General features: G+C 39.7%; 2 protein-coding genes across 2 annotated transcripts; both read right to left on the bottom strand.

The window, feature by feature from the left end:
* Positions 1-4,549: 4,549 nt before the first annotated feature.
* Positions 4,550-12,874, bottom strand: LOC112934370 (protocadherin beta-14). Its single transcript, XM_026017801.2, has one exon. The coding sequence runs from the start codon at positions 7,333-7,335 to the stop codon at positions 4,939-4,941; it is 2,397 nt and encodes a 798-aa protein (XP_025873586.1). The 5' UTR covers positions 7,336-12,874; the 3' UTR covers positions 4,550-4,938.
* A 901-nt stretch (positions 12,875-13,775) lies between these two features.
* On the bottom strand, positions 13,776-23,137 carry LOC112934366 (protocadherin beta-7-like). Its single transcript, XM_026017794.2, has one exon. It carries the CDS (start codon positions 16,493-16,495, stop codon positions 14,102-14,104), a length of 2,394 nt encoding a protein of 797 aa, XP_025873579.2. The 5' UTR covers positions 16,496-23,137; the 3' UTR covers positions 13,776-14,101.
* Between the last annotated feature and the right edge of the window lie 1,132 nt (positions 23,138-24,269).

The following is a 24,269-nucleotide window of genomic DNA, read 5'->3' as shown; positions in this document are numbered from 1 at the left end:
AAACTTATATGTCTCATTTGATTTTCTTATTTGATGACTTGTATGTGCAAAGACTAAGCAGGAAGATTTTCTAATTTCTTTTATCATATTGAAGATATTTTACTTTTAATTTCCAGTGCTACTGTTGAGAAATTGTCAGCATGGAACATAGCTGTCTAACTGCCATGTGTTTAAAGATTACATGTCTTTTCCTATGCCTTTTCATTTTTTAAAAAAGATTTCTCTTTGTCTTTTTCTGAAGCTACACAATGATGTTTCCAAGCATGGTTAGCTTTTTTTTAATCCTGTTAGGTTTATTTGAGTCTCTTGAACCTGTGTGTTGACATTTTAATCATTTCTGGAAAAATTTCAGAATTTTTAAATATATATTATTAATCTCAGATTATATTATATTTTATTAATCTCTCTGAGATTATATTAATAATCTCAGAATATTTCATATATTTTAAAATATATTAATAATTTATTATATAATAATATTATAATTACTACAATAATAAATATACATATATATTTTAAGTCGGCTCCATACCCAACATGGGGCTTGAATTCATGACCCTGAGATTAGGAGTTGCATGCTCCACCAACAGCCAGCCAGGTGACCCTCCAATATTTTTCATATAATTGCTGTTGATCCTGTCTTAAACGTCTTACTCTGTCCTATGTTTCTAACCACCTCCTCCATATTTTTCACCTCCTAAACTCTCTGAGCTGTATGCTAGATAAATTATATTCTGACCTTTTACTTCATAAATTATTTATTTGTGTATATCTACTTTCCTATTAAACCTTTTATTCAATTTTGATTGAATTTAAAATTTGGTTATATTTTTCAGTTCTAGGAGTGCTATTTGGTTCTTTAATAATCTATCAAATTTCTTATTCTCTATACATCTTTAAGCATAATTTGCATTTCAATTAAAATGTTTAGCATATTATTAGATTATGTTTGGTAATTAAAATGTTTGAAGTATATTTCTGTATTCTCTTTTTTTTCCTGCTGGCTCTCACTTATGGTGTCATGTTCCCTTGTGTATGCAGTTATCTTTGTGTTCAAGTTACTTATTTATATGAATATTTTAAGCCTTAGGATGAACTTTCTTTTATAGAAGGTCTGCATTTAGTTCCATCAGGATCTGGAAGCACTACTTTGTCAACAACCATGTTAAATCAAGTTCAGTGCTAAAAAATCTAATTCAAAGCTGAAATTCTACACAAGGGCTCATCCATTTCCACCTTATTTTCACCTTAAAGGTGTAGTTCTTAGGGATACGTATTTATTAATGCAAGGGTCTTCTATGACCTTTACTTTGTTATGCTTTGATTTTCTCCCTTATTATATAAACCATCAAAATAGAAGTTCACACTTCCCAGGATTCCAAATAAACCAGGGAAAAGTTAGACGTTAAGCTCATTTATCTCTCTCGGTTACTCTTAGACATTAATTGTAGCCAGATAACATATTACTGTCTTATTAGCTAATTGTTTTCAGTGGAAGCATTGGTCTACATAATCTATACCATCCTTACTAAAAGTAAATCTCAATGAGACTTGTCTCACAATTATAAATAAACTCTTGCTTTCTGAAATATAGGCAATTGACCTCAAGAAGATATACAAATAATGTGCATTTTTTTACCTATTTGATCAATACTAAATCAACCCAATAATGCTGCAATCAATTTAAACAATCTCTCTCAGAAGAGACAATTTCTGTAATTGAGATTAGTATAGCTCCCACTTCTCTGCATTCTTTATTCTCCTGTAAATAAACATGTCTTCCTGCCTACACCTGTTCCTTCTTCTATCCTTCTAATATGCTTATTTATATATTTGTACAATTATAAGATATTATGTATTATATGGATATATACAGCACTGTACCAGAAATCCCAGTATCTTCCTTCCTTTTAAAACATTTGGGATATATCCATGTGGCTGTATATACATCTAGTTCGCTCCTTTTGATAATATTCTGTAATATATTTTCATAAACATTTTCCACATTTATAAGTTTCTTTATTGATGAATATGTAGGATTGACTCCTGTTCTTTGCTCTCCCAAGATGAACATTCTTATGCATATAATTTGTGAAGCTATGAAGGAAATTTTTTGGCTTATACATCTGAAACTAATATAACATTGTGTGTCAACTATACTTCAATTTAAAAAAAAGAATTTTCTGGCTTAGCCACTCCAAAGTGGAACTGCTGAATCACGGTTATGTTCACTCTAAATTTCACCAAATACTATTAAAAATCTCTCAAAGCGGGCTATACATGTGATTTCCTATTGTTCCACTTGACATTATGTAAATTCCTCATCTTTACTAATGCTATGGATATAAACTAGTGTCTTATTTTAGTATATTTTTCACCAACTAATGAGGTCAAGCATCATTTCATGTTCTTTATAGACTTTGTTTTTCCTTCTTTGAATTTCCTTTCCATTTTTCCCTTTAAAAAAAATGTACTGGCTCTCTTTTTAATTTGTGTTAATCTGCAACAGTTACTTGAATCATCTGAATATTAATCTTCCTCAGTTAAACTGCCGCAAGTAGCTTTTCCTTGCCTTTTAGCTTGCCTATGTATGCTATCCTCTAGTTTTGAAGTAATGATATTTGTCAATTTTATATCTTTATTGTTTTTATTTTTAAGACCTTGTTTAAAAAATTCAATCTCAGGGCACCTGGATGGCTCAGTGGTTGAGTGTCTGCTTTCAGCGGGTCATGATCCCAGGGTCCTGGGATTGAGTCCAACATTGGGCTCCCCACGAGGAGCCTGCTTCTCCCTCTGCCTATGTCTCTGCCTCTATGTCTCTCATGAATAAATAAATAAAATCTTTTTTTAAAAAAGAAATTTGGTCTGATAGTAAGGTTATAAAGCTGTTTTTACCTAGGTTTATTACATTTTCTCAATTAAAATACTTCACCTCTTAGATCCATAGAAAGTTCATTTTTATATGGCATGAGATGAGGATTTTCTTTATATAGTGAGCCAATTTTCCCAATAACATTTGCTAAGTGATATATATATCTTGCCCCTAAGCCCAGTGATTTTGACACCTTCTCTATCACAACCAAGTTCTCTTATATAAAGGATTTGGCCCTGGATTTTATTCTATCTGGTAGTCTACAAGTCTACTCCTAAATTATTTAAATAGCATATTCTATTATTATCATCTATTTTTAAAGATTTATTTATTTTAGAATGAGACAGAGAGAGTATGTGCACGCTCAGGGAAGGGTAGAAGGAGAAGGAGGAGAGGCAAGGGGAGAGGGAGAGAATCCTTAATTCTCAATCTCTGCTAACCAAGGAGCCTGACATGAGGCTTGATCCCAGGACCCCAAGATCATGACCTGAGCTGAAATCAAGAGTCCCATGCCCAACAGACTAAGCCACTCAGGTGCTCCTGTTCTTATCTATTCTTATTAATGAATAAAAGCATAAGACTTACTTCTTATGAGTCTGAAGGATTAAGAGGGCCCAAGACTTTGTTTAAATATCTATTTACGTGAAATTATCACAACCAGTAAATATCTATTGCAACACAAGATAAAACCAGTAAAAAATTTCACAAAGGAGGGCAGCCCAGGTGGCTGAAGCACTGCCTTCAGCCCAGGGTGTGATCCTGGAGATCCGGGATCAAGTCCCATGTCGGGCTCCCTGCATGGAGCCTGATTCTCCCTCTGTCTGTGTTTCTGCCTCTCTCTCTCTCTCTCTCTCTCTGTCTCTCATGAATAAATAAATAAAATCTTTTTAAAAAATTCGTGAAGGAAAGAAAAAGATTCATAGGGAATTGGAATTTGTTGCACCCATTTCACAATGTCAAATTCCATTTTATTATACTATTTAGTCTAAATATCTAAATTTATGCAAGAAATTGCAAAAATGTAAGGCACACTAGCTCCACATTCACACATTATAGCTATGAAAATCTCTACCTATAATCTTCCATTAAGCTATCTACTTGTATATTGGAGATACAATCTGTAACACCATGAGGAATCTATAAACTTACAGATACAGACCCATTCCTTGTGGTTATCAGAGAGAGGCCACAAAATATTAAGGATTTTTTGTACTTATGCTCACAAATCAATGGAAAAGTGAACCCAATTCATTTCTTTAACAGTTTGAATGTTCAATTCAGTTAAGAAGTTTTTATCTGTACTCTTCTGATGGAGAGTTATTCTATTCAGAATGATACCATGAATTACTATTCTAGTTAAGTCATGAACAATATAAGATAATATAAATTTAAACTAGCAAACATGATATTAAAGAAAGCGAAAAAGCCATATCTAGGCCCACAGCAATATAAAGCTCCTTCCCCATAACAACAACAAAGGAGAATTACTTAAAAATCAGTAATTTTCAATGTGGTAACTTTTATTTTGTCATAAAGTGAATTTTTGAAAAATACTACAAGACAAAAAGCAAGCAAATAAGGTATCCTAGTACTGAATATGGAGAGGTATCTTTTTTATTACACTTTATGATGAAAATGTGCAAAATGAGTAGTGAAACAAAAATACTTCCACCAAGATTCAATAGCATTTTTTATTTTTGCTTTCTCTTTGATAAAATATCTACAAGTAAATTACATATACTGTGGCATTCACTCTTAATACTTAATTTGTACCTCCAAATAATTAGTAACATTGTCTTGCATAACAACAATGCCATTATCACAACAAAAAATCAGCAATAACTCCGTTAATGTAACATTTTTGACCAAACAATCGAAAAAAAAAACAGACAACACACAGATTATATTTCCACTTCATTATGGCCACAAATATATATTTGTGAGGAGAGTGCAAGAAATTATAATGCATGCAACTGAGGTACAACCTAATATGCATTACAGATTGGCAAAAACTATCCAGAGATTGTCAAGAAAAACAAAGGACTCAAAGTTTAAAATAAAGTATTTTATTGAATGTTGAATCCAAAACTATTGCGGAAGTTCTCATTTTCCCCTGTATGCCTACCAGTGTCAGGGACTGGAAGACTGGGGATAATGGGCTTGAGGAACTTGAACTCGCTGGTCCCTGAGCCTCCCGTCAGACACACCTCGTACTGGTAGCTCTGGGACAGGGTCCCCGCGCCGCTGACGTCCACCAGGTGGCCCGGAAAGTGGCCCTCGGGCACCGCGCAGCCACCCCCCGACGCCGCCCCGCTCCTCCTGCACAGCCGCACCGCCACGAACGCCAGCGCCGAGCACAGGAAGAGCGACGACACGGACGCCAAGGCGATGACCAGGTAGACGGTGAGCGGGTCGGCCCGGGCCTCGGCCGCCGCCACGTCCGGCAGCGGCAGGTAGGGCTGCGAGAAGCCGTCCACCAGCAGCACGTGCAGCGTGACGCTGGCCGACAGCGGCGGCTCGCCATTGTCCTTGACCAGCACCAGCAGCCTGTGCCTGACGGCGTCGCGCTCGCTCAGCAGCCGGGCCGTGCGCACCTCGCCGTTGTGCGCCCACACGCCGAACAGCCCGGGCTCCGTGGCCTTGAGCAGCTGGAACGACAGCCAGGCGTTCTGGCCCGAGTCGCCGTCCACCGCCACCACCTTGGTCACCAGGTAGCCCGCCTCGGCCGCCCGCGGCACCAGCTCGGTGCAGGGCGCAGAGCCGTTCTGCAGCGGGTACAGCACGAAGGGCGCGTTGTCGTTGTCGTCCAGCACCAGCACGCGCACCAGCGCCTGGCTGCTCAGCGCGGGCGAGCCGCGGTCGGCCGCGCCCACGCGGACCTCGAAGGCCTGCAGCGCCTCGTAATCCAGGGACCTGAGCGCGAACAGCTGCCCGTTGTCCGCGTTGATGGACACCAGCGAGGCGAGCGGCAGCTGCGGGTCCCGGGGCGGCAGCAGCGAGTAGGTGACCTGGGCGTTGGCGCCCGCGTCCCTGTCGGTGGCGCTCACGGTGCCGATGTGCAGGGCGGGGCTGTTGTTCTCGCGGACGCGCAGGGTGTAGGTGGTCTGGCTGAAGGCGGGGGCGTTGTCGTTGACGTCGGAGACCGTCACGGTGATGGTGTGCTGGGTTTGCAGCCTGGGGGTCCCCAAGTCACTGACGGTGATGGTGATGTTGTACTCGGATCTTGTCTCTCTATCCAGTGCTTTTTCCGAAACTAAAGTGAAAAAGTTCTTGAAGGTTGGTTTCAGAAAAAAGGGGAGCTCATCCTGAATAGAGCAAACCATCCTTCCATTGTCCCCAGAATCTTGATCTCGTACACTAAAAAGAGCAACCAGAGTCTCTGAGGCGTTCTCTGGAATTGACTTTGTAAATGATGATATGGTCACTTCTGGTGGATTATCATTTATATCTATTACTTTAACCAGAAGAGTACATTCTTCTGAAAGACCCCCACCATCTGTTGCCTGAATACTTATAGTGTAGAATTGTATTACTTCAAAATCCAGGCATGATCTCAAATGAACTTCCCCAGATATTGGGTTGATTTCGAATGTTTTACGGATATCTTCTGAAGCATACAAAAATGTGTATGATATTTTCCCATAATTTCCTGCATCCAAATCGTTAGCAAAAATGGTAATAATCCAGGAGCCAACAGGTGTGTCCTCCAGAACATGCACTTCATAGAGACTCTGAGCAAACTCAGGGGCATTGTCATTGATGTCCAAGACCTTGATGAGAACCAAAGTTGTCCCAGACCTGGGTGGAGATCCACCATCCAGTGCTGTGAGTGTTAATGTGAGCTCAGGCTCCTCTTCATGATCTAATTCTCTGTCCAGGACCAGTTCTGGGTATATCTTCCCATCACTACTATCTCGGATTTTAATGTAGAAATGAGAATTGGGGCTAATTGTATAGTTTTGGAGACTATTGGTTCCTACATCCAAATCTTGGGCACTCTCCAATAGGAATGTGGTTCCAGTAATGGTGCTTTCTGATATTTTAATAAGTATTTGCTTGTCCAGAAATGTGGGGGAGTGATCATTTACGTCCTTGACATACAGTTCTGCCCGAAAAAACTGTAAAGGGTTTTCTAAAACCATCTGAAAATGCAGCACACAGGGCTCAGTGGAGCCACAGAGCTCTTCTCGGTCCAGTTTCTTATTTAGGAGCAAATCCCCGGTCAGTAAATCAAGATGTAAATGCTTTTCATTATCATCCGACACTACTCGGGTCTCCCGTGAGGATAGCTCCTCCACCCCAAGCCCTAGATCCCTTGCAAGATTGGCCACAAAAGAACCAACTTCTGTCTCCTCTGCCACAGAATATTGCACAGATTCAGGACCTGCCTGAGATAATCCCAGTAAAACAAAGAAAATCAAGACTTGCCTTTTCCGCAGAGTGAGCTCCCCTTTGATCTCCATGGCTCCTTCCAGCAACCTCTTTTGTAGAAAATTTTAAGTTCAACCCTAATTTTGGAAGCTGATGCTCAATTTTTAAAAATAAGAACCCCCCCCCGAAGGTATATAGCCCTCCAGCAGCTTTAGTAGATGAAGCTCCTTTACTGCTTCTCTTTTCAGTGGTTTGAATGGTCTCTGTTTCCTAGAATAATGAAGCCCACAGTGTCCATGCGCTAATGTCATTTTATCCTACAGCGCCACCATGTGTTTCCATGATTTTTTTCAGTAAATTTTTTTTTCTCTTGAACAAGTAATTCATGAATACATCTGTAGTATTTTAAAGCAAATCCCAGACATCATATATCTTTACCCCTACTTTACCAAGTATCTCTAATAGATAAAGACTTTAAAATACAACTATGATGCACTATTACAGTCAACAGAGTTAGCAATAATTCCTTGATATAACTTATACTCAGTCTGCATTTGGTTTTCCTTATTTTTCTCCAAAAATTTTTTACTGTTAATTTGTCTGAATCAGGATCCAAACAGGTCTTTACTGAGCATTTAATTAGTGCTGTTTTGAATGCTGACAAGACCTTATTAAGATGTCCTGGACTGAGGAAATAATATTTTACTTAGGCCATTTCTTGAGAATTTCAAATATATTCCTCCTCTACTCTTATACTTTTGAATTCAGTCAATATTAATTATTAATGTCATTACTCTTTTCATTTACATATTTTAAAAACACACATGTAAGGATTTGGAATAAATAGTATAGATTTACTCCTTGCCTTTATGGAGTTCACTGGCTAAAAATTTGGCGGTGACAAATGAAAAGGTTTAGCATAAAACTCTGGAAAAAAACCCAAACACCTTCATTAGAGGAGAGAGAAAATAAAGTATCTTTCAAAAGACAAAGAAGGCCCAGAGTTCAGAATCATTAAACCAAACTAAATAGCATTTCAAGAAGATGGGGAAGATCAGTGGTAGCAAATGCTTCAGAAACTCCCCCAAAATGAATATTCTGAAGATGGTCATTGTGAAGGAGTCTAATAGATGTTTCCCAAAAATTGGTTCCCTTTATACTAATAAGGATGTGCTGTACACAGGCACATGACTACTCTCGATTGCCTGTTCCAGTCTGCCTTGTAGTTGGGTATGGCCAGTTGAATAAAGTTCTCACTAATATTGTGAACAGAATTTTTGCCATCTCTAGGTCTAGAAGAGAAGACATCTGGATGTGTTTCCTCCCTCCCAGCCAACTAGAACCTAGATGTGTCAGTCATGCACATTATGACATTGCAGTAGGGAATGTAGGAGCAATTACTTTCCATAAAACTTGTTTCTGGAAGGATTGTAATGAGCAAAGCTGCCTCATCTACCCAGTCATTTACACTTGAACTGTTATAAGGAGATACACACTTTTACAAGCCACTGTGTAGTTATACTGTTTTGTTCAGCAATATAACCTTACCTAACTTTCACAGAAAACCTCAGTCACCTTTACAATAGCAGTTTCAGAGTGGTCACAGTGAAACTCAGATGACACTTGGTTGAAAAGCAAGAGTGATAAGGAAGTAAAAATGACAATCCTTTCAAATTTAGCTGGAAAAATAAGAAACTGATGGTATCTGTAGGAAAATTGAAACTCAATAGTTTTTTTTAAACCTAGGGAGATTTGAAGTTATTTAAAATGCTGATTTGTAGTATTCAACAGAGAGGAAGAAAAGTGAGATACCAAAGAGAGGATTAATTCAATGTGAAGCCCCTAAAAGGTGGTTAAACATAGGCCCCAGAAAGTAAATGAAGAGATTGGGCTGGCATAGAAAGTGACCTTGGTAGAGGTCATTATAAGAACAGATGCTATTCAGTGTGTAGGTTTGGGGACAGAAAATTCAGAGAATTTCCATTTGATAGATTCTATTTTTCTCAGCAAGGTATTAAGCAAGTTCATCTGCTTAAGGGGAATATGTAAGTAGTAGGGTGAGAAATATAAAGATAACTGGTTTGAAGTAGCTGTTACAGAGAAAAGAAGAGAAAGCTGATTAGGAAAATCCAAAACAATTTCTTGGTCTTCAAAGCTAAATTAAGTTTAGATGTGTTAAACTCAGTGTGATAGTATTGATAATTTTCTAAGTTTTGACTTATAGAATGCAGCACCAGTGACATAACAGAAAAGGAAAGAGACAATTATATTCATCTGGAGTGGAGTTTCATCGGGTGGTTTCAGTAAAGGAAAATTGAACAAGGGAATAAAGAATATGCGCATGAGGGTGACTAGGAGTGGCAGACCAGGGAATCAGCTGAATAGGAGAGAAATGAGAGCACAAGGGGGGTTACTATATAGTAGCAGCATCGTAGAATGGAGGTTTTCATAAGGTCAAAGGCAAGATGTGATAGGAATAGCGGAATGAGGGGATTAAAGACACAGAGGATTCTATTCTCAGAGATATCTGAAATCATTCTTTCATAGAAAGAACCATTTTGGGTGGTGAAAAAGTACAGCATGTAGCCAGGGTTCTAATGCCTGACATTGAGGACAGGAGAGTGTCCTAGGGGCTGAGAAGCTATGTTATTTCTTAGTGGAATGGGGAGTGGTAGCAGAACTTGAGTTAGAAAGGAGATGAGGAGAACCAAGTGTTTCAGCTAAATTGTCTTTATGTCCTTTCTCATGGGGAGTTCTAACCTCAACTGTTACTTGGTTTTTACTGGTAATGGCTTTCAAGAAAATCCTCTCTGGGAGGCTGGGCCATCCCTTACAGCTCCATTTGGTAATTGACCTTCTCCCTCCACAGACAGCATGTAGTCCTTTGATATAAAATTGGTTGATACAGGGACCCTTGGGTGGCTCATCGGTTGAGCGTCTGCCTTTGGCTCAGGGAATGATCCTGGAGTCCCGGGATTGAGTCCCACATCAGGCTCCCTGCATGGAGCCTGCTTCTCCCTCTGTCTCTGTCTCTGCCTCTGTGTGTCTCTCTCATGAATAAATAGTCTTTTTAAAAAATTAGCTGATACAGTTTCATTTTTATGCATTGGCTTAAATTTAACTGTAAATGAGATATTCGAAGCATTAGAGCAAAATTTGTTTTTAGCAACACATTTGAAGAAAATTGGTTGGTTACTTCTATCTGGGCATCTGAGCTCCTGAAGACCTGGCACTCTCCATTAGAATCAGGAAACACGTAGTTTTTTCAATAAGTAGACAAATCCCAAGTCTTCTTGTTCAGATATCTGGAAAAACTTGAAGCAATAGGACCTGGTCCTTTGCTGTTATACCTGTTAGATTTTCTGCCTGAGGGACGCCTGGGTGGCTCAGTGGTTGAGCATCTGCCTTCGGCCCAGGGCGTGATCCTGGGGTCCCAGGATCCTGTCTCACATGGGGCTCCCTGCATGGAGCCTGCTTCTCCCTCTGCCTGTGTCTCTGCCTTTCTCTCTCTGTGTCTCTCATGAATAAATAAATAAAATCTTTAAAAAAAATTTCTGCCTGAGCTGTTTGAATTGCTCTTTTCTCCCTCCCCTACAATAAATGGCAGAAGTCCCACCTTACTTGGGACACAGGTTGCTAGAACCACTCCCACCAGTGCTTTAATATCATTATTGAGATATCACTTACATACCATAGAGCTTTCCCATTTAAAGTGTACAATACTTTAAAGCCACCAGGGGACCCCTGGGTGGCTCAGTTGGTTATGAATCTGACTCTTGATTTTTTTTTTTGACTCTTGATTTTGGTTCAGGTCATGATCTTAGGGGTCATGAAATTGAGCCCTGCATTGGACTCTACGCTCAGTGCAGAGTTTCCTTGAGATTCTCTCCCTCTACCTTTGCCCCTCCCCCCATGTGTGCTCTGTCTCTAAAATAAATAAGTACACTTTAAAAAATTAAGTGTACAATGCAATGAGTTTTAATGCTTCCAGATTTGTGTAATTATCACCACAGTCTAATTTCAGAACATCATGCCAAAAAGAGACCTCTTACCCTTTAGCCATTCTTCATCCCCTACCCTCCCTACAGCTGTAGGCAACCACTAATCTGCTTTCTAGTCCCTATAGATTTGCCTGTCCAGAACATTTCATATAAATGGGGTCATACAATGTAAGATATTTTGCAACTGGTCTCTTTCACTTAGAATAATGATTTTGAGGTTCGCCTATGTTGTAGTTTGTTACAGTACTTCATTTCACTTTAGTGTTGAATAATAACAATCCCATTGTATGGAGATACTATATCTTGTTTATCCATTCATCAGTTGATGGACATTTGGGGAATCTCCACTTTTGGTAATATTATGAGTAATGCTACTATGAACATGCATGTATATAGTTTTTGTGCATGTGTGAAGATATGCTTTTATTTCTTTTGAATAGATAACACAGGAGTTGACTTTCTGGGTCATAAGGTAACAATATATTTAACATTTTGAGGAACTGCCAAACTGTTTTCAAGTGAATATGCCACTACATTCCTTCCAACAGTGCAGCAATTTCCCTGCATCCTTGCCAACAGTTGTTATTATCTTTTTGATTATGGCCATTCTGGTGTACATGAACTGGCCATTTTTATTTTTCACCTTCAGTAGTCTATGTATCTTGTCTGGCATGCTATGATGCTATAATGCTTTTTATCTTTTTAAGCTAGTGATCATCTTTTCTCTACTAAGTGCAGTAAAGACAGGAAGTAATCTTAATACTTGACTTTGATTTATAAATTTCTTGTGCTATTTTGTTCTCTATGTAATGCAGCTTTCATTTAAAGGGAAAGAATTTGCTTCTAGTCCCATTTTAAAAAACGGAACATGGGATCCCCGGGTGGCTCAGCAGTTTAGCGCCTGCATTCAGCCCAGGGCGTGATCCTGGAGACCGGGGATCAAGTCCCACATCAGGCTCCCTGCATGGGGCCTGCTTCTCCCTCTGCCTGTATCTCTGCCTCTCTCTCTCTCTCTCTCTCTCTCTCTCTCTCTCTCTCTCTCTCTCATAAATAAAATCTTTAAAAAATTTAAAAAAATAAAAAGCAGAACATGAGAACTTAATTTACCTGCATGGAGAAACTTTGGTTCCCTCCATTTTCTTGCATTCAAAGAATAATTAATCAGCCCATGAGGTTCATAAGAACTGGTAGTGAAATCTCAGCTTTCAGAAAGTGTGAACATTAGATTATATTGGGATGTGCTAGAGCAAGAGATTCTACTTCGTGACATTATTAACTAATATCTAGCCCAGCTATGGTTTTAATGTAATATATTGAGGAGGCACTTTGTGGCATTGATTCTAGTCTGTGGTACTGGACACTAAAGGTAACAGAGCAATCATGTCACTTGCCCTCTTACCTTTTTTTCTTTCTTTTTAAAAATTTTTTTTTAAATTTATGATAGTCACACAGAGAGAGAGAGAGAGAGGCAGAGACACAGGCAGAGGGAGAAGGAGGCTCCATGCACCGGGAGCCCGATGTGGGATTAGATCCCAGGTCTCCAGGATCGTGCCCTGGGCCAAAGGCAGGCGCCAAACCGCTGCGCCACCCAGGGATCCCACCTTTCATTTTTCATGTGCTTACTACTCACACACATTTTTTCCCCTCTATAGCCTCACTCATTTTGTTTCTCTACAGGTTCCTTCCACAACATAAAGACTTTGAGCTTCTTGATGAGATTCACTGGAAAATTCTTCTTCCAACACTGAAGGCCTTTTATTCTGTAATGTTAGATCACTAAAGTCAAGAGTAGTTGCTTGGTTTAAAAAAAATTTTTTTTAAAAAAAGAGTAGTTGGTTGGTGCCTGTGCTGTATGAGACAAAACTTCCCCCTTACAATGATTTGAAATTTTTTTTAAAAAATTAGAATCTTAAGGGATTATCTTTTGATACTTCTTAATTATATATACATATATCTGAGAAAAGTGGTTTTCAAACTTTGGCCTGCTACCCATTAATAGGGTCATGAAAGCAAATTAGTAGATCATAACCACACATGAAAATTAGGGAGAATGTAATAATATGGGCAATTTTAGAATTCACCTAAGCTAAAAATTGTCTACAAAACATTTCTATTAAGTATGTACACAACCTTAAAAAACAACATAATTTTTCTGTGGGCTGTCATTTTTTAAGTTTTGGTTATTATTATTCAGATGGATTCAAGTGGATTATATTATACCTTTGTAATGTCAACAAGAATTCTGGAAAATTATCACTTCATATTCCAAGAGTTTCTGGGTCGCTACTATACTGAAGGGCCTTCACAATCACTCTGCAGGATGAATGAAGATGAGGTGTTAATAAAATGGTCTTCTGGCCCTTTCTAACAAGGACATGATTTTCCAGGTGTTATTTTCAACAGCAGTAAACATTTTAAAGTGTTAATAAAAATGCAGTGACTTTAAAGGATGAAAAATGATATTTCTGAATAGTATTCATTACTATACCACAAGAAAAAAATGAAATGAAGAAATACTTGAACACTTGAAACACTTTGAAAGTGGTCTGCTTTATTTTACCAAAAGCAGAATTGTAGGTGAAAGTTCAACTGGATAGAGGACAATGAACAAAAGTGATTTGGTGCTGTTACTTAAGGAGGCAAACTAATTACCCATTAAGACCTCCTGGATTACAGAAACAGTACCATCTAATTATAATCACAAAGATAACATTTACTTGAAAGATGGGTAGAATTTGTGAAAATATAAAAGCACACAGAATACAATTTAAAATACACACAAATTGGGGGAAATAACATTGATCTGGAAGTGGCATGAAAAGTGGCACTTATGGAATGTCAAACATAATTATGACCTCTATATGTTGAACCCAAAACTATTGCGGAAGTTAGGATTTTCTTCTGTTTCTTTCCCAGGGCACTGGGGTGGGAGGTTGGGGATAATGGGCTTGAAGAACTTGAACTCGCTGGTCCCAGTCCCCCCCGTCAGACACACCTCGTACTGGTAGCTCTGGGACAGGGTCCCCGCGCCGCTGACGTCCACCAGGTGGCCCGGAAAGTGGCCCTCGGGCACCGCGCAGCCACCCCCCGACGCCGCCCCGCTCCTCCTGCACAGCCGCACCGCCACGAACGCCAGCGCCGAGCACAGGAAGAGCGACGACACGGACGCCAAGGCGATGACCAGGTAGACGGTGAGCGGGTCGGCCCGGGCCTCGGCCGCCGCCACGTCCGGCAGCGGCAGGTAGGGCTGCGAGAAGCCGTCCACCAGCAGCACGTGCAGCGTGACGCTGGCCGACAGCGGCGGCTCGCCATTGTCCTTGACCAGCACCAGCAGCCTGTGCCTGACGGCGTCGCGCTCGCTCAGCAGCCGGGCCGTGCGCACCTCGCCGTTGTGCGCCCACACGCCGAACAGCCCGGGCTCCGTGGCCTTGAGCAGCTGGAACGACAGCCAGGCGTTCTGGCCCGAGTCGCCGTCCACCGCCACCACCTTGGTCACCAGGTAGCCCGCCTCGGCCGCCCGCGGCACCAGCTCGGTGCAGGGCGCAGAGCCGTTCTGCAGCGGGTACAGCACGAAGGGCGCGTTGTCGTTGTCGTCCAGCACCAGCACGCGCACCAGCGCCTGGCTGCTCAGCGCGGGCGAGCCGCGGTCGGCCGCGCCCACGCGGACCTCGAAGGCCTGCAGCGCCTCGTAATCCAGGGACCTGAGCGCGAACAGCTGCCCGTTGTCCGCGTTGATGGACACCAGCGAGGCGAGCGGCAGCTGCGGGTCCCGGGGCGGCAGCAGCGAGTAGGTGACCTGGGCGTTGGCGCCCGCGTCCCTGTCGGTGGCGCTCACGGTGCCGATGTGCAGGGCGGGGCTGTTGTTCTCGCGGACGCGCAGGGTGTAGGTGGTCTGGCTGAAGGCGGGGGCGTTGTCGTTGACGTCGGAGACCGTCACGGTGATGGCGTGCTGGGTTTGCAGCCTGGGGGTCCCCAAGTCACTGACGGTGATGGTGATGTTGTACTCCGCCTGGCTCTCTCTGTCGAGGGGGCTCTCTGTTACCAGGGTGTAGAAATTCTCTACTGATGGCTTCAGGATGAAGGGGAGATCGTCCTGGATGGAGCACACCATCTTTGCATTGTTCCCTGAATCTCTGTCTCTGATCTTAAAAACAGCTACTACTGTGTCCGGTGAGTTTTCTGCAATTGGGCTAGTAAGTGATGACATGAGTAGTTCTGGTGGATTATCATTGATATCTGTTACATGGACCACCACAGTACATTTTCCAGAAAGGCCTCCACCATCTTTGGCCTGAATAGTTAATGTATAAGTTTGTATTGCCTCGTAGTTCAATTCGGCTTTAAGGTAAAGTTTGCCAGATGTTGAATTGATTCGAAACGTTTTGAGGATTCTATCAGTAGCATACAAAAATGCATAGACTATTTCTCCATTACTTCCAGTATCTAAATCTCTAGCTAATACAGCGACAACCAGGGAGCCAACAGGGCTGTTTTCAGGCACCTGCACCCTGTAAAGCGACTGTACAAATTCAGGGACGTTGTCATTTACGTCCAAAACCAGTATGTGTATTAGGGTGGTCCCGGATCTGGGCGGAGAGCCGCCATCCAGGGCTGTGAGTGTTAAACTGAGTTCAGAAACCTCTTCACGATCCAGCACTCTATCCAGTACCAATTCGGGATAAACATTCCCCTCTCCACTATCACGGACATCAATATGGAAATAGATGTTGGAGCTGATGGTGTAGTTTCTCAGGTTGTTGATACCAACATCTGAATCCTCTGCCCTTTCTAGAAGAAATGTTACCCCTGGAGTGGTACTTTCTAATATGTTCAAGGAAATCTCTTTGTCTAGAAATACTGGAGAATGATCATTGATGTCTCTGACCCATAGCTCAGCACGGAAAATCTGAAAAGGCTTTTCAAGTAGCAGCTGGAAAGGCAACACACACGGCTCTGTGGGGCCGCACAGTTTCTCTCGGTCTAATTTCTCATTTAGAAGTAAGTCACCAGTAAGCGGATTGAGGAGTAAAAATCTTATGTTCTCATCTGAAACGATTCTACATCCCCGAGCTGATACTTCCCCCGGCTCCAATCCCAGATCAATTGCTAGGTTGGCCAGAAAAGTCCCCCTCTCCATTTCCTCTGCCACAAAATACTGAAGCGGTTCTGTGCCAGCCCAAGACACTCCCAAAAACACACAAAGAAAGAACACTTGCCTTTTCTGCACTGCACGCGCCATTATGGCCTCCATTCTTTGTTTAAGCAACCTTTCAAAACCACGGTTTGCTCTGCCTCAAGCAGTTCTCAGAAATTGCAGAAACCGAATCCTTAGAAATGAGGTGGATAATAGCAATGCTTTCTCCCAACTCCATCACCACCGTTTCCTTTCCTTTTCTTGTCTGTCAGCTTTCCTCTGATCAGTAGAATTTGTAACATCCTTTGTAGGAGTATCCCCCCTCTTTTTAGCCAGCAGCGCCACCTTGCGTTTTGTAGATGTTGTTCCCGTTTTCAAGAATAGAACCAAAAGATGGCAGATTCAAGCAACTGCCAACAGAAGTGATTTTTTTTTTACCCCAAAGGGTCTGTGCGGTTTTATTACATCATTTTCCTCAAATGGTCACGATAATGTTAGTAGTTTACATAGCTTTTCCCTCTGATAGTCTGAATTTGTAAAAGAATAATTTGTTGTTTTTCTTAACCTGGGAACATGAAATTAAACTCTGGCTTCCCACCAGGAGTAAAAACTTCCCTAAGTTTTACTTAAGAAAATTTCCTCCAGGGGATCCCTGGGTGGCTCAGTGTTTTGGCGCCTGCCTTTGGCCCAGGGCGTGATCCTGGAGTCCCAGGATCGAGTCCCAGGATCGAGTCCCAGGATCAAGTCCCGGAATCGAGTCCCGCCCGTGTGGAGATCCGGGCATGGAGCCTGCTTCTCCCTCTGCCTCTCTCTCTCTCTCTCTATCATGAATAAATAAATAAAATCTTTAACAAGAAAAAGAAAGGAAACTTCCTCCAGTTTTTAAATGAGTTCTGTTTGGTGGCTTTGCTGGTGGTATATCTATGACTATCTTTCCCATTTTACTTTTGGTTATCAATCTGTCCAGGTTTTACATTTAAAGTAATTTGTATTCAATTTTATAAATCCATTCATTTTTCTAGGTTTGCAAAATTCATTCTATTTTTTATCTTTAAGATATATCCCCATTATTAGCAATGTTTAATGTTTGTCTCCTTTTTATTCTTGGGGAGGCTTGCAAGGTCTCTATTTTGCTGATCTTTTAATATGCATCTTTTCTCCAAAATAATATATGAATTTGGTTCAAAATCAAATTGCACTAAGTGGCTTAAAATAAAATACAATCATTTCTGCCCTTTCTTTATTTTCTAGCTCCCTTCCCAATAGCCAGCCACTTTAATTTCTTTTAGTTATCTCTTCTGTCTTATTTTGTATTCTGCTGTATTTTGATTAATTTTAGACATTATCACTGAACTGCTTATTATGTTGGGTAGGTTTTAGCTCTTGTACACTTTCAAGGCTCCTTCATGCTTTCCTTTAGATGCATTATTATTGGGAACATTGTTGTATATTTATTATATTTTCTTCCTTTCTTTCTTGAAGTTAATAACTGCCTTGATTTTTCATTTTACTTGATTTTCCTCTTTTAAAGATTTTATTTATTTGGGGTAGAGAGAGCATGAGCAGGATGAGAGCAATTGCGAGAGGGAAAGGAAGAAGCAGACTTCCCACTGAGCACAGAGCAGGAAGCTAGGCTCAATTACAGGATACTGAGACATGACCTCAGTAGATGTCAGACGTTTAACTGACTGAGCCACCCAGGTGCCCCACTTATTTTATCACTTGTCTCATAATTCCTGTTGACTCTCAGTACAGTTTCCTACACAATCATTTCCATATCTTCTGTGATACCATTTTCTTTAAATTGGGTGGTTGTTCTACATGTGCTGCATTGCTATCATACTAGAATATTCCTTTGCTGTCATGCTTGGAATTCTCTTTGCTTTTTATTCTGGTTGGATTTCCTATTTCTAGGGTTTTATTTCTTCCTCTTTTTTGGCTTACTCTATGACTTTAATAGATCACATCCTACAATAGTTTCATTGAATTGAAGAGATGTCAGGGGACTTGATGATGATATCCTCCAAAATGCCTGTCTCTTTGAGTTATACAGCTCCACACTGCGCAAGTTTGCACTTGAGACACAGTTGTCATCCTGAGATCATCCTTAAACCTCATTTAGAGATTCATTTCACTTCTTTTATCAATATTCTCTTTTCTGTTTCTTTTGACTTCCTCTCTCTTGGACTACTCTAACATTTTGATAGATTTCTTCTAGTAGTTTCCAGAAAGAGTATATGAGAGTTAAATTTTGTTGTGACCTTGGGTGTATTAAAATATCTTTAGTCTATCCTCAAATTTGATTGATAATATGATTATAGATTTCTAGGTTAGAAATACTTTTCTTCAGAATTTTAAAATTTTTCCAGTGAGTTCCCTAAACCAATGTATTTGTTAAGAACTCTAAGGCAAGGGGCACCTGGTGGCTTGGTGGTTGAGTGTCGGCCTTGGCCTTTGGCTCAGGTAGTGATCCTGGGGTCCTGGGATAGAGTCCCGCATCCGGCTCTGCTTCTCCCTCTGCCTATGTCTCTGCCTCTCTCTGTGTGTCTCATGAATAAATAAAATCTTTAAAAAAAGAACTCTAAGGCAAATATTCTTTTAGATCTTCCTACATGTAACCTGTATTTTTATTTCTTGTACTATTTTGTCATTGTGCCAAGCATTTTTTAATTAAACATTCATGTGTCTTAGTTTGAGTTTATGTTCATCCATTGACAATTCCTTTCTATTAGGAAACTAATTCTCTTCAGCTTTTAGAAATTTTCTTGAATTATTTCATGGATAATTGTTTTTTTTTCTCTCTCTCAATTACTACTAATCAAATGGTGGGGCTCTTTACGATCTCTAATATCCTTTTTTCTCTCTCTCCTGTTTAACATTTTCAAATACTTTGGTAATATTTCCTGGAATATTTTCTAAACTTCACCTTCAAGCTTTTCTTGAGATTTTCATTTCTTTATTATGTTCATAATTTAAAAGAGCCTTCTTTTTTAAAATGATATTTTCAAGGGATCCGTCTGTTTGTACTTATTTCTTAGATGCAATAACTTCTTTTCTCATCTGATGGTATTAATTATAGTTGTTTTTTCAAGTTTTCTTCTCTGAAAATGTTTTATCCAATTACCTCCTTTCCTCTTTGTTTGGATTTTGTTTCTGTTTTTCTTTTTTTAAAGATTTTGTTTATTCATGAGAAACACAGAGAGGAGAGAGAGAGAGGGGCAGAGGGAGAAGCAGTCTCCATGCAGGGAGCCTGACATAGGACTGGATCCAGGGTCTCCAGGATCACGCCCTGGGCTGAAGGCGGCACTAAACCACTGAGCCACCTGGGCTGCCCATTTCTGTTTTTCTTTTTAGAAATTTTCTTCAGGTGTCTCATTCAGGTGTCTGTTCTTAATTTAGTTTGGTAGACTAAGTGGTCACTCTGAGCACGTTGGCAGGGCTTATCCACTTTGATATGTACTCTTAGGTAAATTGAAAGCACTTGAGGTTGGGAAACCCCAGTGTCAGTCTGATTAGGTCTTTCCACTTGAGCTGGCCAGGTTACTCAAGTCTATAAAATCTCCTACCCAAAAGGAAAAGGCATAGATTGAAAATGTAAAAGATTGATGGGAGAAGAGTAGTGGAGATCCGCATCACTCAGGATACACTAGGTAAGGCTTCAATATCAAACAACTCCAAGTCTCCATAGCTTAACACAATGGAAGTTGATTCCTTTCTTACACTACATATCTATAAAGTTCAGCATGGAGCCATTGTAGTGGTCAGTCAGGGATCCAGGCTTTTGGAGACTCCATCTCCACCTATGCTTTTAGGATCACTATACTGGGGAAAATAAATGTATTAAACCATGCACACTCTCTTAAAGATTTAACCCAGAGTAATATTTATCATTTCTTTTTTTTAAAGATTTCATTTATTTATTCATGAGAGCCACAGAGAGAGAGAGTCAGAGACACAGCCAGAGAGAGAAGCAGACTCCATGCAGGGAGCCTGATGTGGGACTCGATCCAGGGACCTCAGGATCACACCCTGGGATGAAAGCAGCGCTAAACCACTGAGTCATCCAGGTGCCCCTATATCATTTCTTCTCATATTTTATTGGCCAAAAGAAATTACATGGTCATACATAATTTAAAGAGAAAGTAGAATTGAAAAAAAAATAAAGAGGAAATAATTGAAATTCTGCCAGGGGCGCCTGGGTGGTTAGTGTGTTAAGCATCCATCTCTTGATTTCAGCTCAGGTCATGATCTCAAGCCCCAAGTCAGGCTCCGTGGTGCCTACTTAAGATTTTCTCTCTCCCTCTGGCCCCCCTCCACCCCGCCATGCATGCGCGCGTGCGCGCTCTCTCTCTAGGAAAGGAAGGGAGGGAAGGTGAGAAGGTGGGAAGGAAGGAAGGAAGGAAGGAAGGAAGGAAGGAAGGAAGGAAGGAAGGAAGGAAGGAAGGAAGGAAGTTAATTCTGCCATGTGTCTGAGAGGAAAACTGAAACATCTGTAATTGGTCCCAGTGATTATCATAGCATTTTAGTATTACTCAGCACTCAATGTTTAGATGGTCACTTATTTCCACTACCCATATTACCCTGCCCTCAATTTTGCCAGTGGAACCTCTAATATAATGACTCTCCTTTTTGCTGTTATAAGAAATCAAAACTCCAGACTTGTGCTAGGATCAGAGAAATAGGTTGCTCTTGACTGCAGTGGGGAAAAGTGATCTGTTACATATTTAACCACTTTTCAGGCAATTTTTATATGATCCTCCATGTTTGGCACCTTATCATCATTTCCAGAGTATCTCAGGCTGACAGCTCTGATGCTTCTGAGTATCCTGAAGTTTAAATAGGATTGGTTCTCAGCTTTTCCCACTTCAGGATTGGTAATTGGTTGTCAGTCTACTAAGTCATTCATCTACTTTCTAGCCACTAAGATTATTCTCCGTTGTCTTCTACATTACTCTTTCCATTCTTGTAAGTTTATGTTTTTGAAAATAGCTCTTCACTTTTATGTTAATGCATATTTAAATGAATTAAATTAAAGGTGCATATCCAATCCACCAGTTTAACTCAAAATAAATACCCTTGAATTTTCCAGACAAATAGACTTAATGTTTTATTGGTTAAATCTTCTGTGGTTATTATTCTATTTAATTAAATTATCTTTTATACTTACAATCAATTTATTTTCTTCATTTTTAAAAATTATTTTTTTTAATCTTGGGTTGTTTCCTTTTCCTATTTGTTCTCAATAAATCTTGATTTCTAAGACATGCATGTAAGCCTCACAGTTTTCTCTAATCATTCTTTGGTTGTTATCCTAAATATCACTTTGTTAAAGAAACATACTATATCAGCCAGAATTATGTTCTATGTAATTTCTATATATAAATATGTTCTCTATAATTTCAACCTGATACTGTAAAAGAACCCATAGCAAAAATGGCTAACATAAAATAAAATTTTATTTTCTCTCATAAAAGTTTAGTAGCTTGAAATGCATTCAGTGTTATCTGGGATCATCACTTTCCATCTTTTTGTTTTATCATCTTCAAATCATGGCCTTTACTTTATAATACAAGATAGCTGCATAATATCCATCCATTGTATCTCCATTTAGACCAAAAAATAGGAGAAAGGAAAGGCTTTGTCTTCTTTTTTAAAGACTACTTCCATGGAATATTCCATGGGACTCATATCTCAATGGCTATAACTTAGTCACAAGACCACTCTCAATCACAACAAAAGTTGGAAAATATAATCTATAGCCCATATATCCACATGGGCAACCAAAAATGAGAGGTCTATTAGTGAAAATAAGGGTAGAACATACATTTGGGTGAAATGAGTAGTCTATGTCATACCCACTCAGACCACACCTACAGTTCCCACTGCTCACTAGGAGCAGATAGGGTCAACTAATCTGCCTGTTTGCGTTGCTTATTAGAAGAGCACATGATTGCATTTCTACATATTGGTGTTGTGATTTGAATAAAAGAATTCTTGTTCCACTGAAAACTTAGCCCCAAAGCAATAAATGAATTCAGTTGCTGGGACAAGATTCTCTTTGAACTAATGATGCTTCCCTCAGGGTGCTTTTGGCAACTGTCATCCATTCCTACTTCTTCTTATGACTTTTTAAGAATTCTGGATCTAGAAGTCTTAAAACTCCATTTTAAGGATTCCTTTGAATTATTTTCTGGATGTAAATTTGGCTTTACCAGTGAAATGCCTTTGGATGATCCTGAGAAGATAGGCAAAGGTCATCTACCCACTGTCATTCCTGTTGACCAGCAAGGTCAGAGAGATGTGAGTGCTTGCAGCCAAGCCAGCATTTCTGGGTCTAGCCATGAGTTTCAGAAGGAATTGGAGGTCATTGTGGCACCAAGACACTAGGTTCCAGTGCATTGTCACCAATTTGGGAGGTGATGGTGGGAGAAGACATTGTGGAAACAACAGTTTTGGTAGTAATAGCAGCTTCTTGATTTCTGTACTGCAACAATAGCAGAATACCTTCAAAACCAGTTCAGTGCTGGCTCTCTCACTTTTGCTCATCCAGTTCTTATGATTTTGTAATTCCTTCTAGCAAATATCTTTTCTGGTTAGATATACATTGAGTGGCTTCTGTTTTTTATTGTCTTCAATTCTTAATAATTCACCTAAATTCAAAATTGTACACCTTCACTCAAATTATAAGGAATAGGAGCTTCTCAATTAGAGTTTGCAAAGGAAAGGAAGTAAAGTATAAAATCATCAAGTAGTTAAAGCGCTATTTCCTTAAGCTAACACATATTAGTTGGCTTAAGAATAAAGAAGAATAAATTACAGGTACATTCCTGAAAAACCAAGGATGAAAATATTTAATAAATTTAATATATATACATATTATAAATATAAATATATGTATTTAAAAACAGACCATGGTCTGAAACCAAATCATAGACACTTTCTTTATCCCTTTATATGTAACATAAAAAATAAAATAAGTTTAAAAAATTTCATTGTTTGGAGCCCCTCGGTGCCTCAGTTGGTTTAACCTCTGACTCGATTTTGGCTCAGATCATGATCTTAGGGTCATGGGATCAAGCCCCAAGTAGAGCTTTGCCTTCAGGCAAGGAGTCTTCTTGGGACTCTCTCTCTCTTTCTCCTTCTTCCTCTGCCTCTCCTCCCTCTCCCTTTAATATAAAAATTTAAAATTTTCATTGTTTGTAAATAAATAAGGAAAGTGCTCAACATCACATCATACATTTTAAAAGATGATGGCTCACAAATCCTAAATTATAAATTGTTATCCTAAATGATGAAGCAAATATCAAATAGTGTAAACGGTACATGAGCATTTTATAAAAATAAAATATTTTGTTGTAGTTTTTAAATTTATATAGCCAGATGATAAAATAACAAACTGAAATTCATTAATTTATTCAACTCTCATTCATCTATATTTACTTCAATAAGTATTTTCCTAAGCATAATAGAAAAAGAGCCCTCTCTATGGAAAGATTAAAGTTTAGTGGGCAGGTGATGGGCACTGAGGAGGGCACTTGATGGGATGGGCACTGGGTGTTATGCTAGAAGTTGGCAAATTTAACTCCAATAAGAAATATACAAAAAATAAAGAAAAAATAATAATAAAGTTTAGTGGGCAAAGGAAATCATTTGTCTGGACAGAGTACCCAATGAATGGAACAGTGGCTTCAAAGAAAAATAGCCTCATATATCATTGGAATGATGGCAAAATTGAATCTTCAAATTGAAAAGACATTAGGCAGAGCTTCTCACTTCTGAAATTGATGGTATAGATAATTCAGATGACCCTCACCCGGAAAATAATAAAGAATAACGGACAAAACTCTTTTTTAAAAAACTGCTTAAGGGGATCCCTGAGTGGCTCAGCAGT

The sequence above is a fragment of the Vulpes vulpes genome, chromosome 2 (genome assembly GCF_048418805.1).
Source record: "Vulpes vulpes isolate BD-2025 chromosome 2, VulVul3, whole genome shotgun sequence".
NCBI lineage: Eukaryota > Metazoa > Chordata > Mammalia > Carnivora > Canidae > Vulpes > Vulpes vulpes.
Note: the sequence above shows the minus strand (reverse complement) of the source record. Positions and strands in the feature narration are given on the sequence as shown.

Excerpts from the sequence above, each read along its gene's own strand:
- LOC112934370 (XM_026017801.2), bottom strand. The coding sequence starts at position 7,335 with ATGGAGATCAAAGGGGAGCTCACTCTGCGGAAAAGGCAAGTCTTGATT.
- LOC112934366 (XM_026017794.2), bottom strand. The coding sequence starts at position 16,495 with ATGGAGGCCATAATGGCGCGTGCAGTGCAGAAAAGGCAAGTGTTCTTT.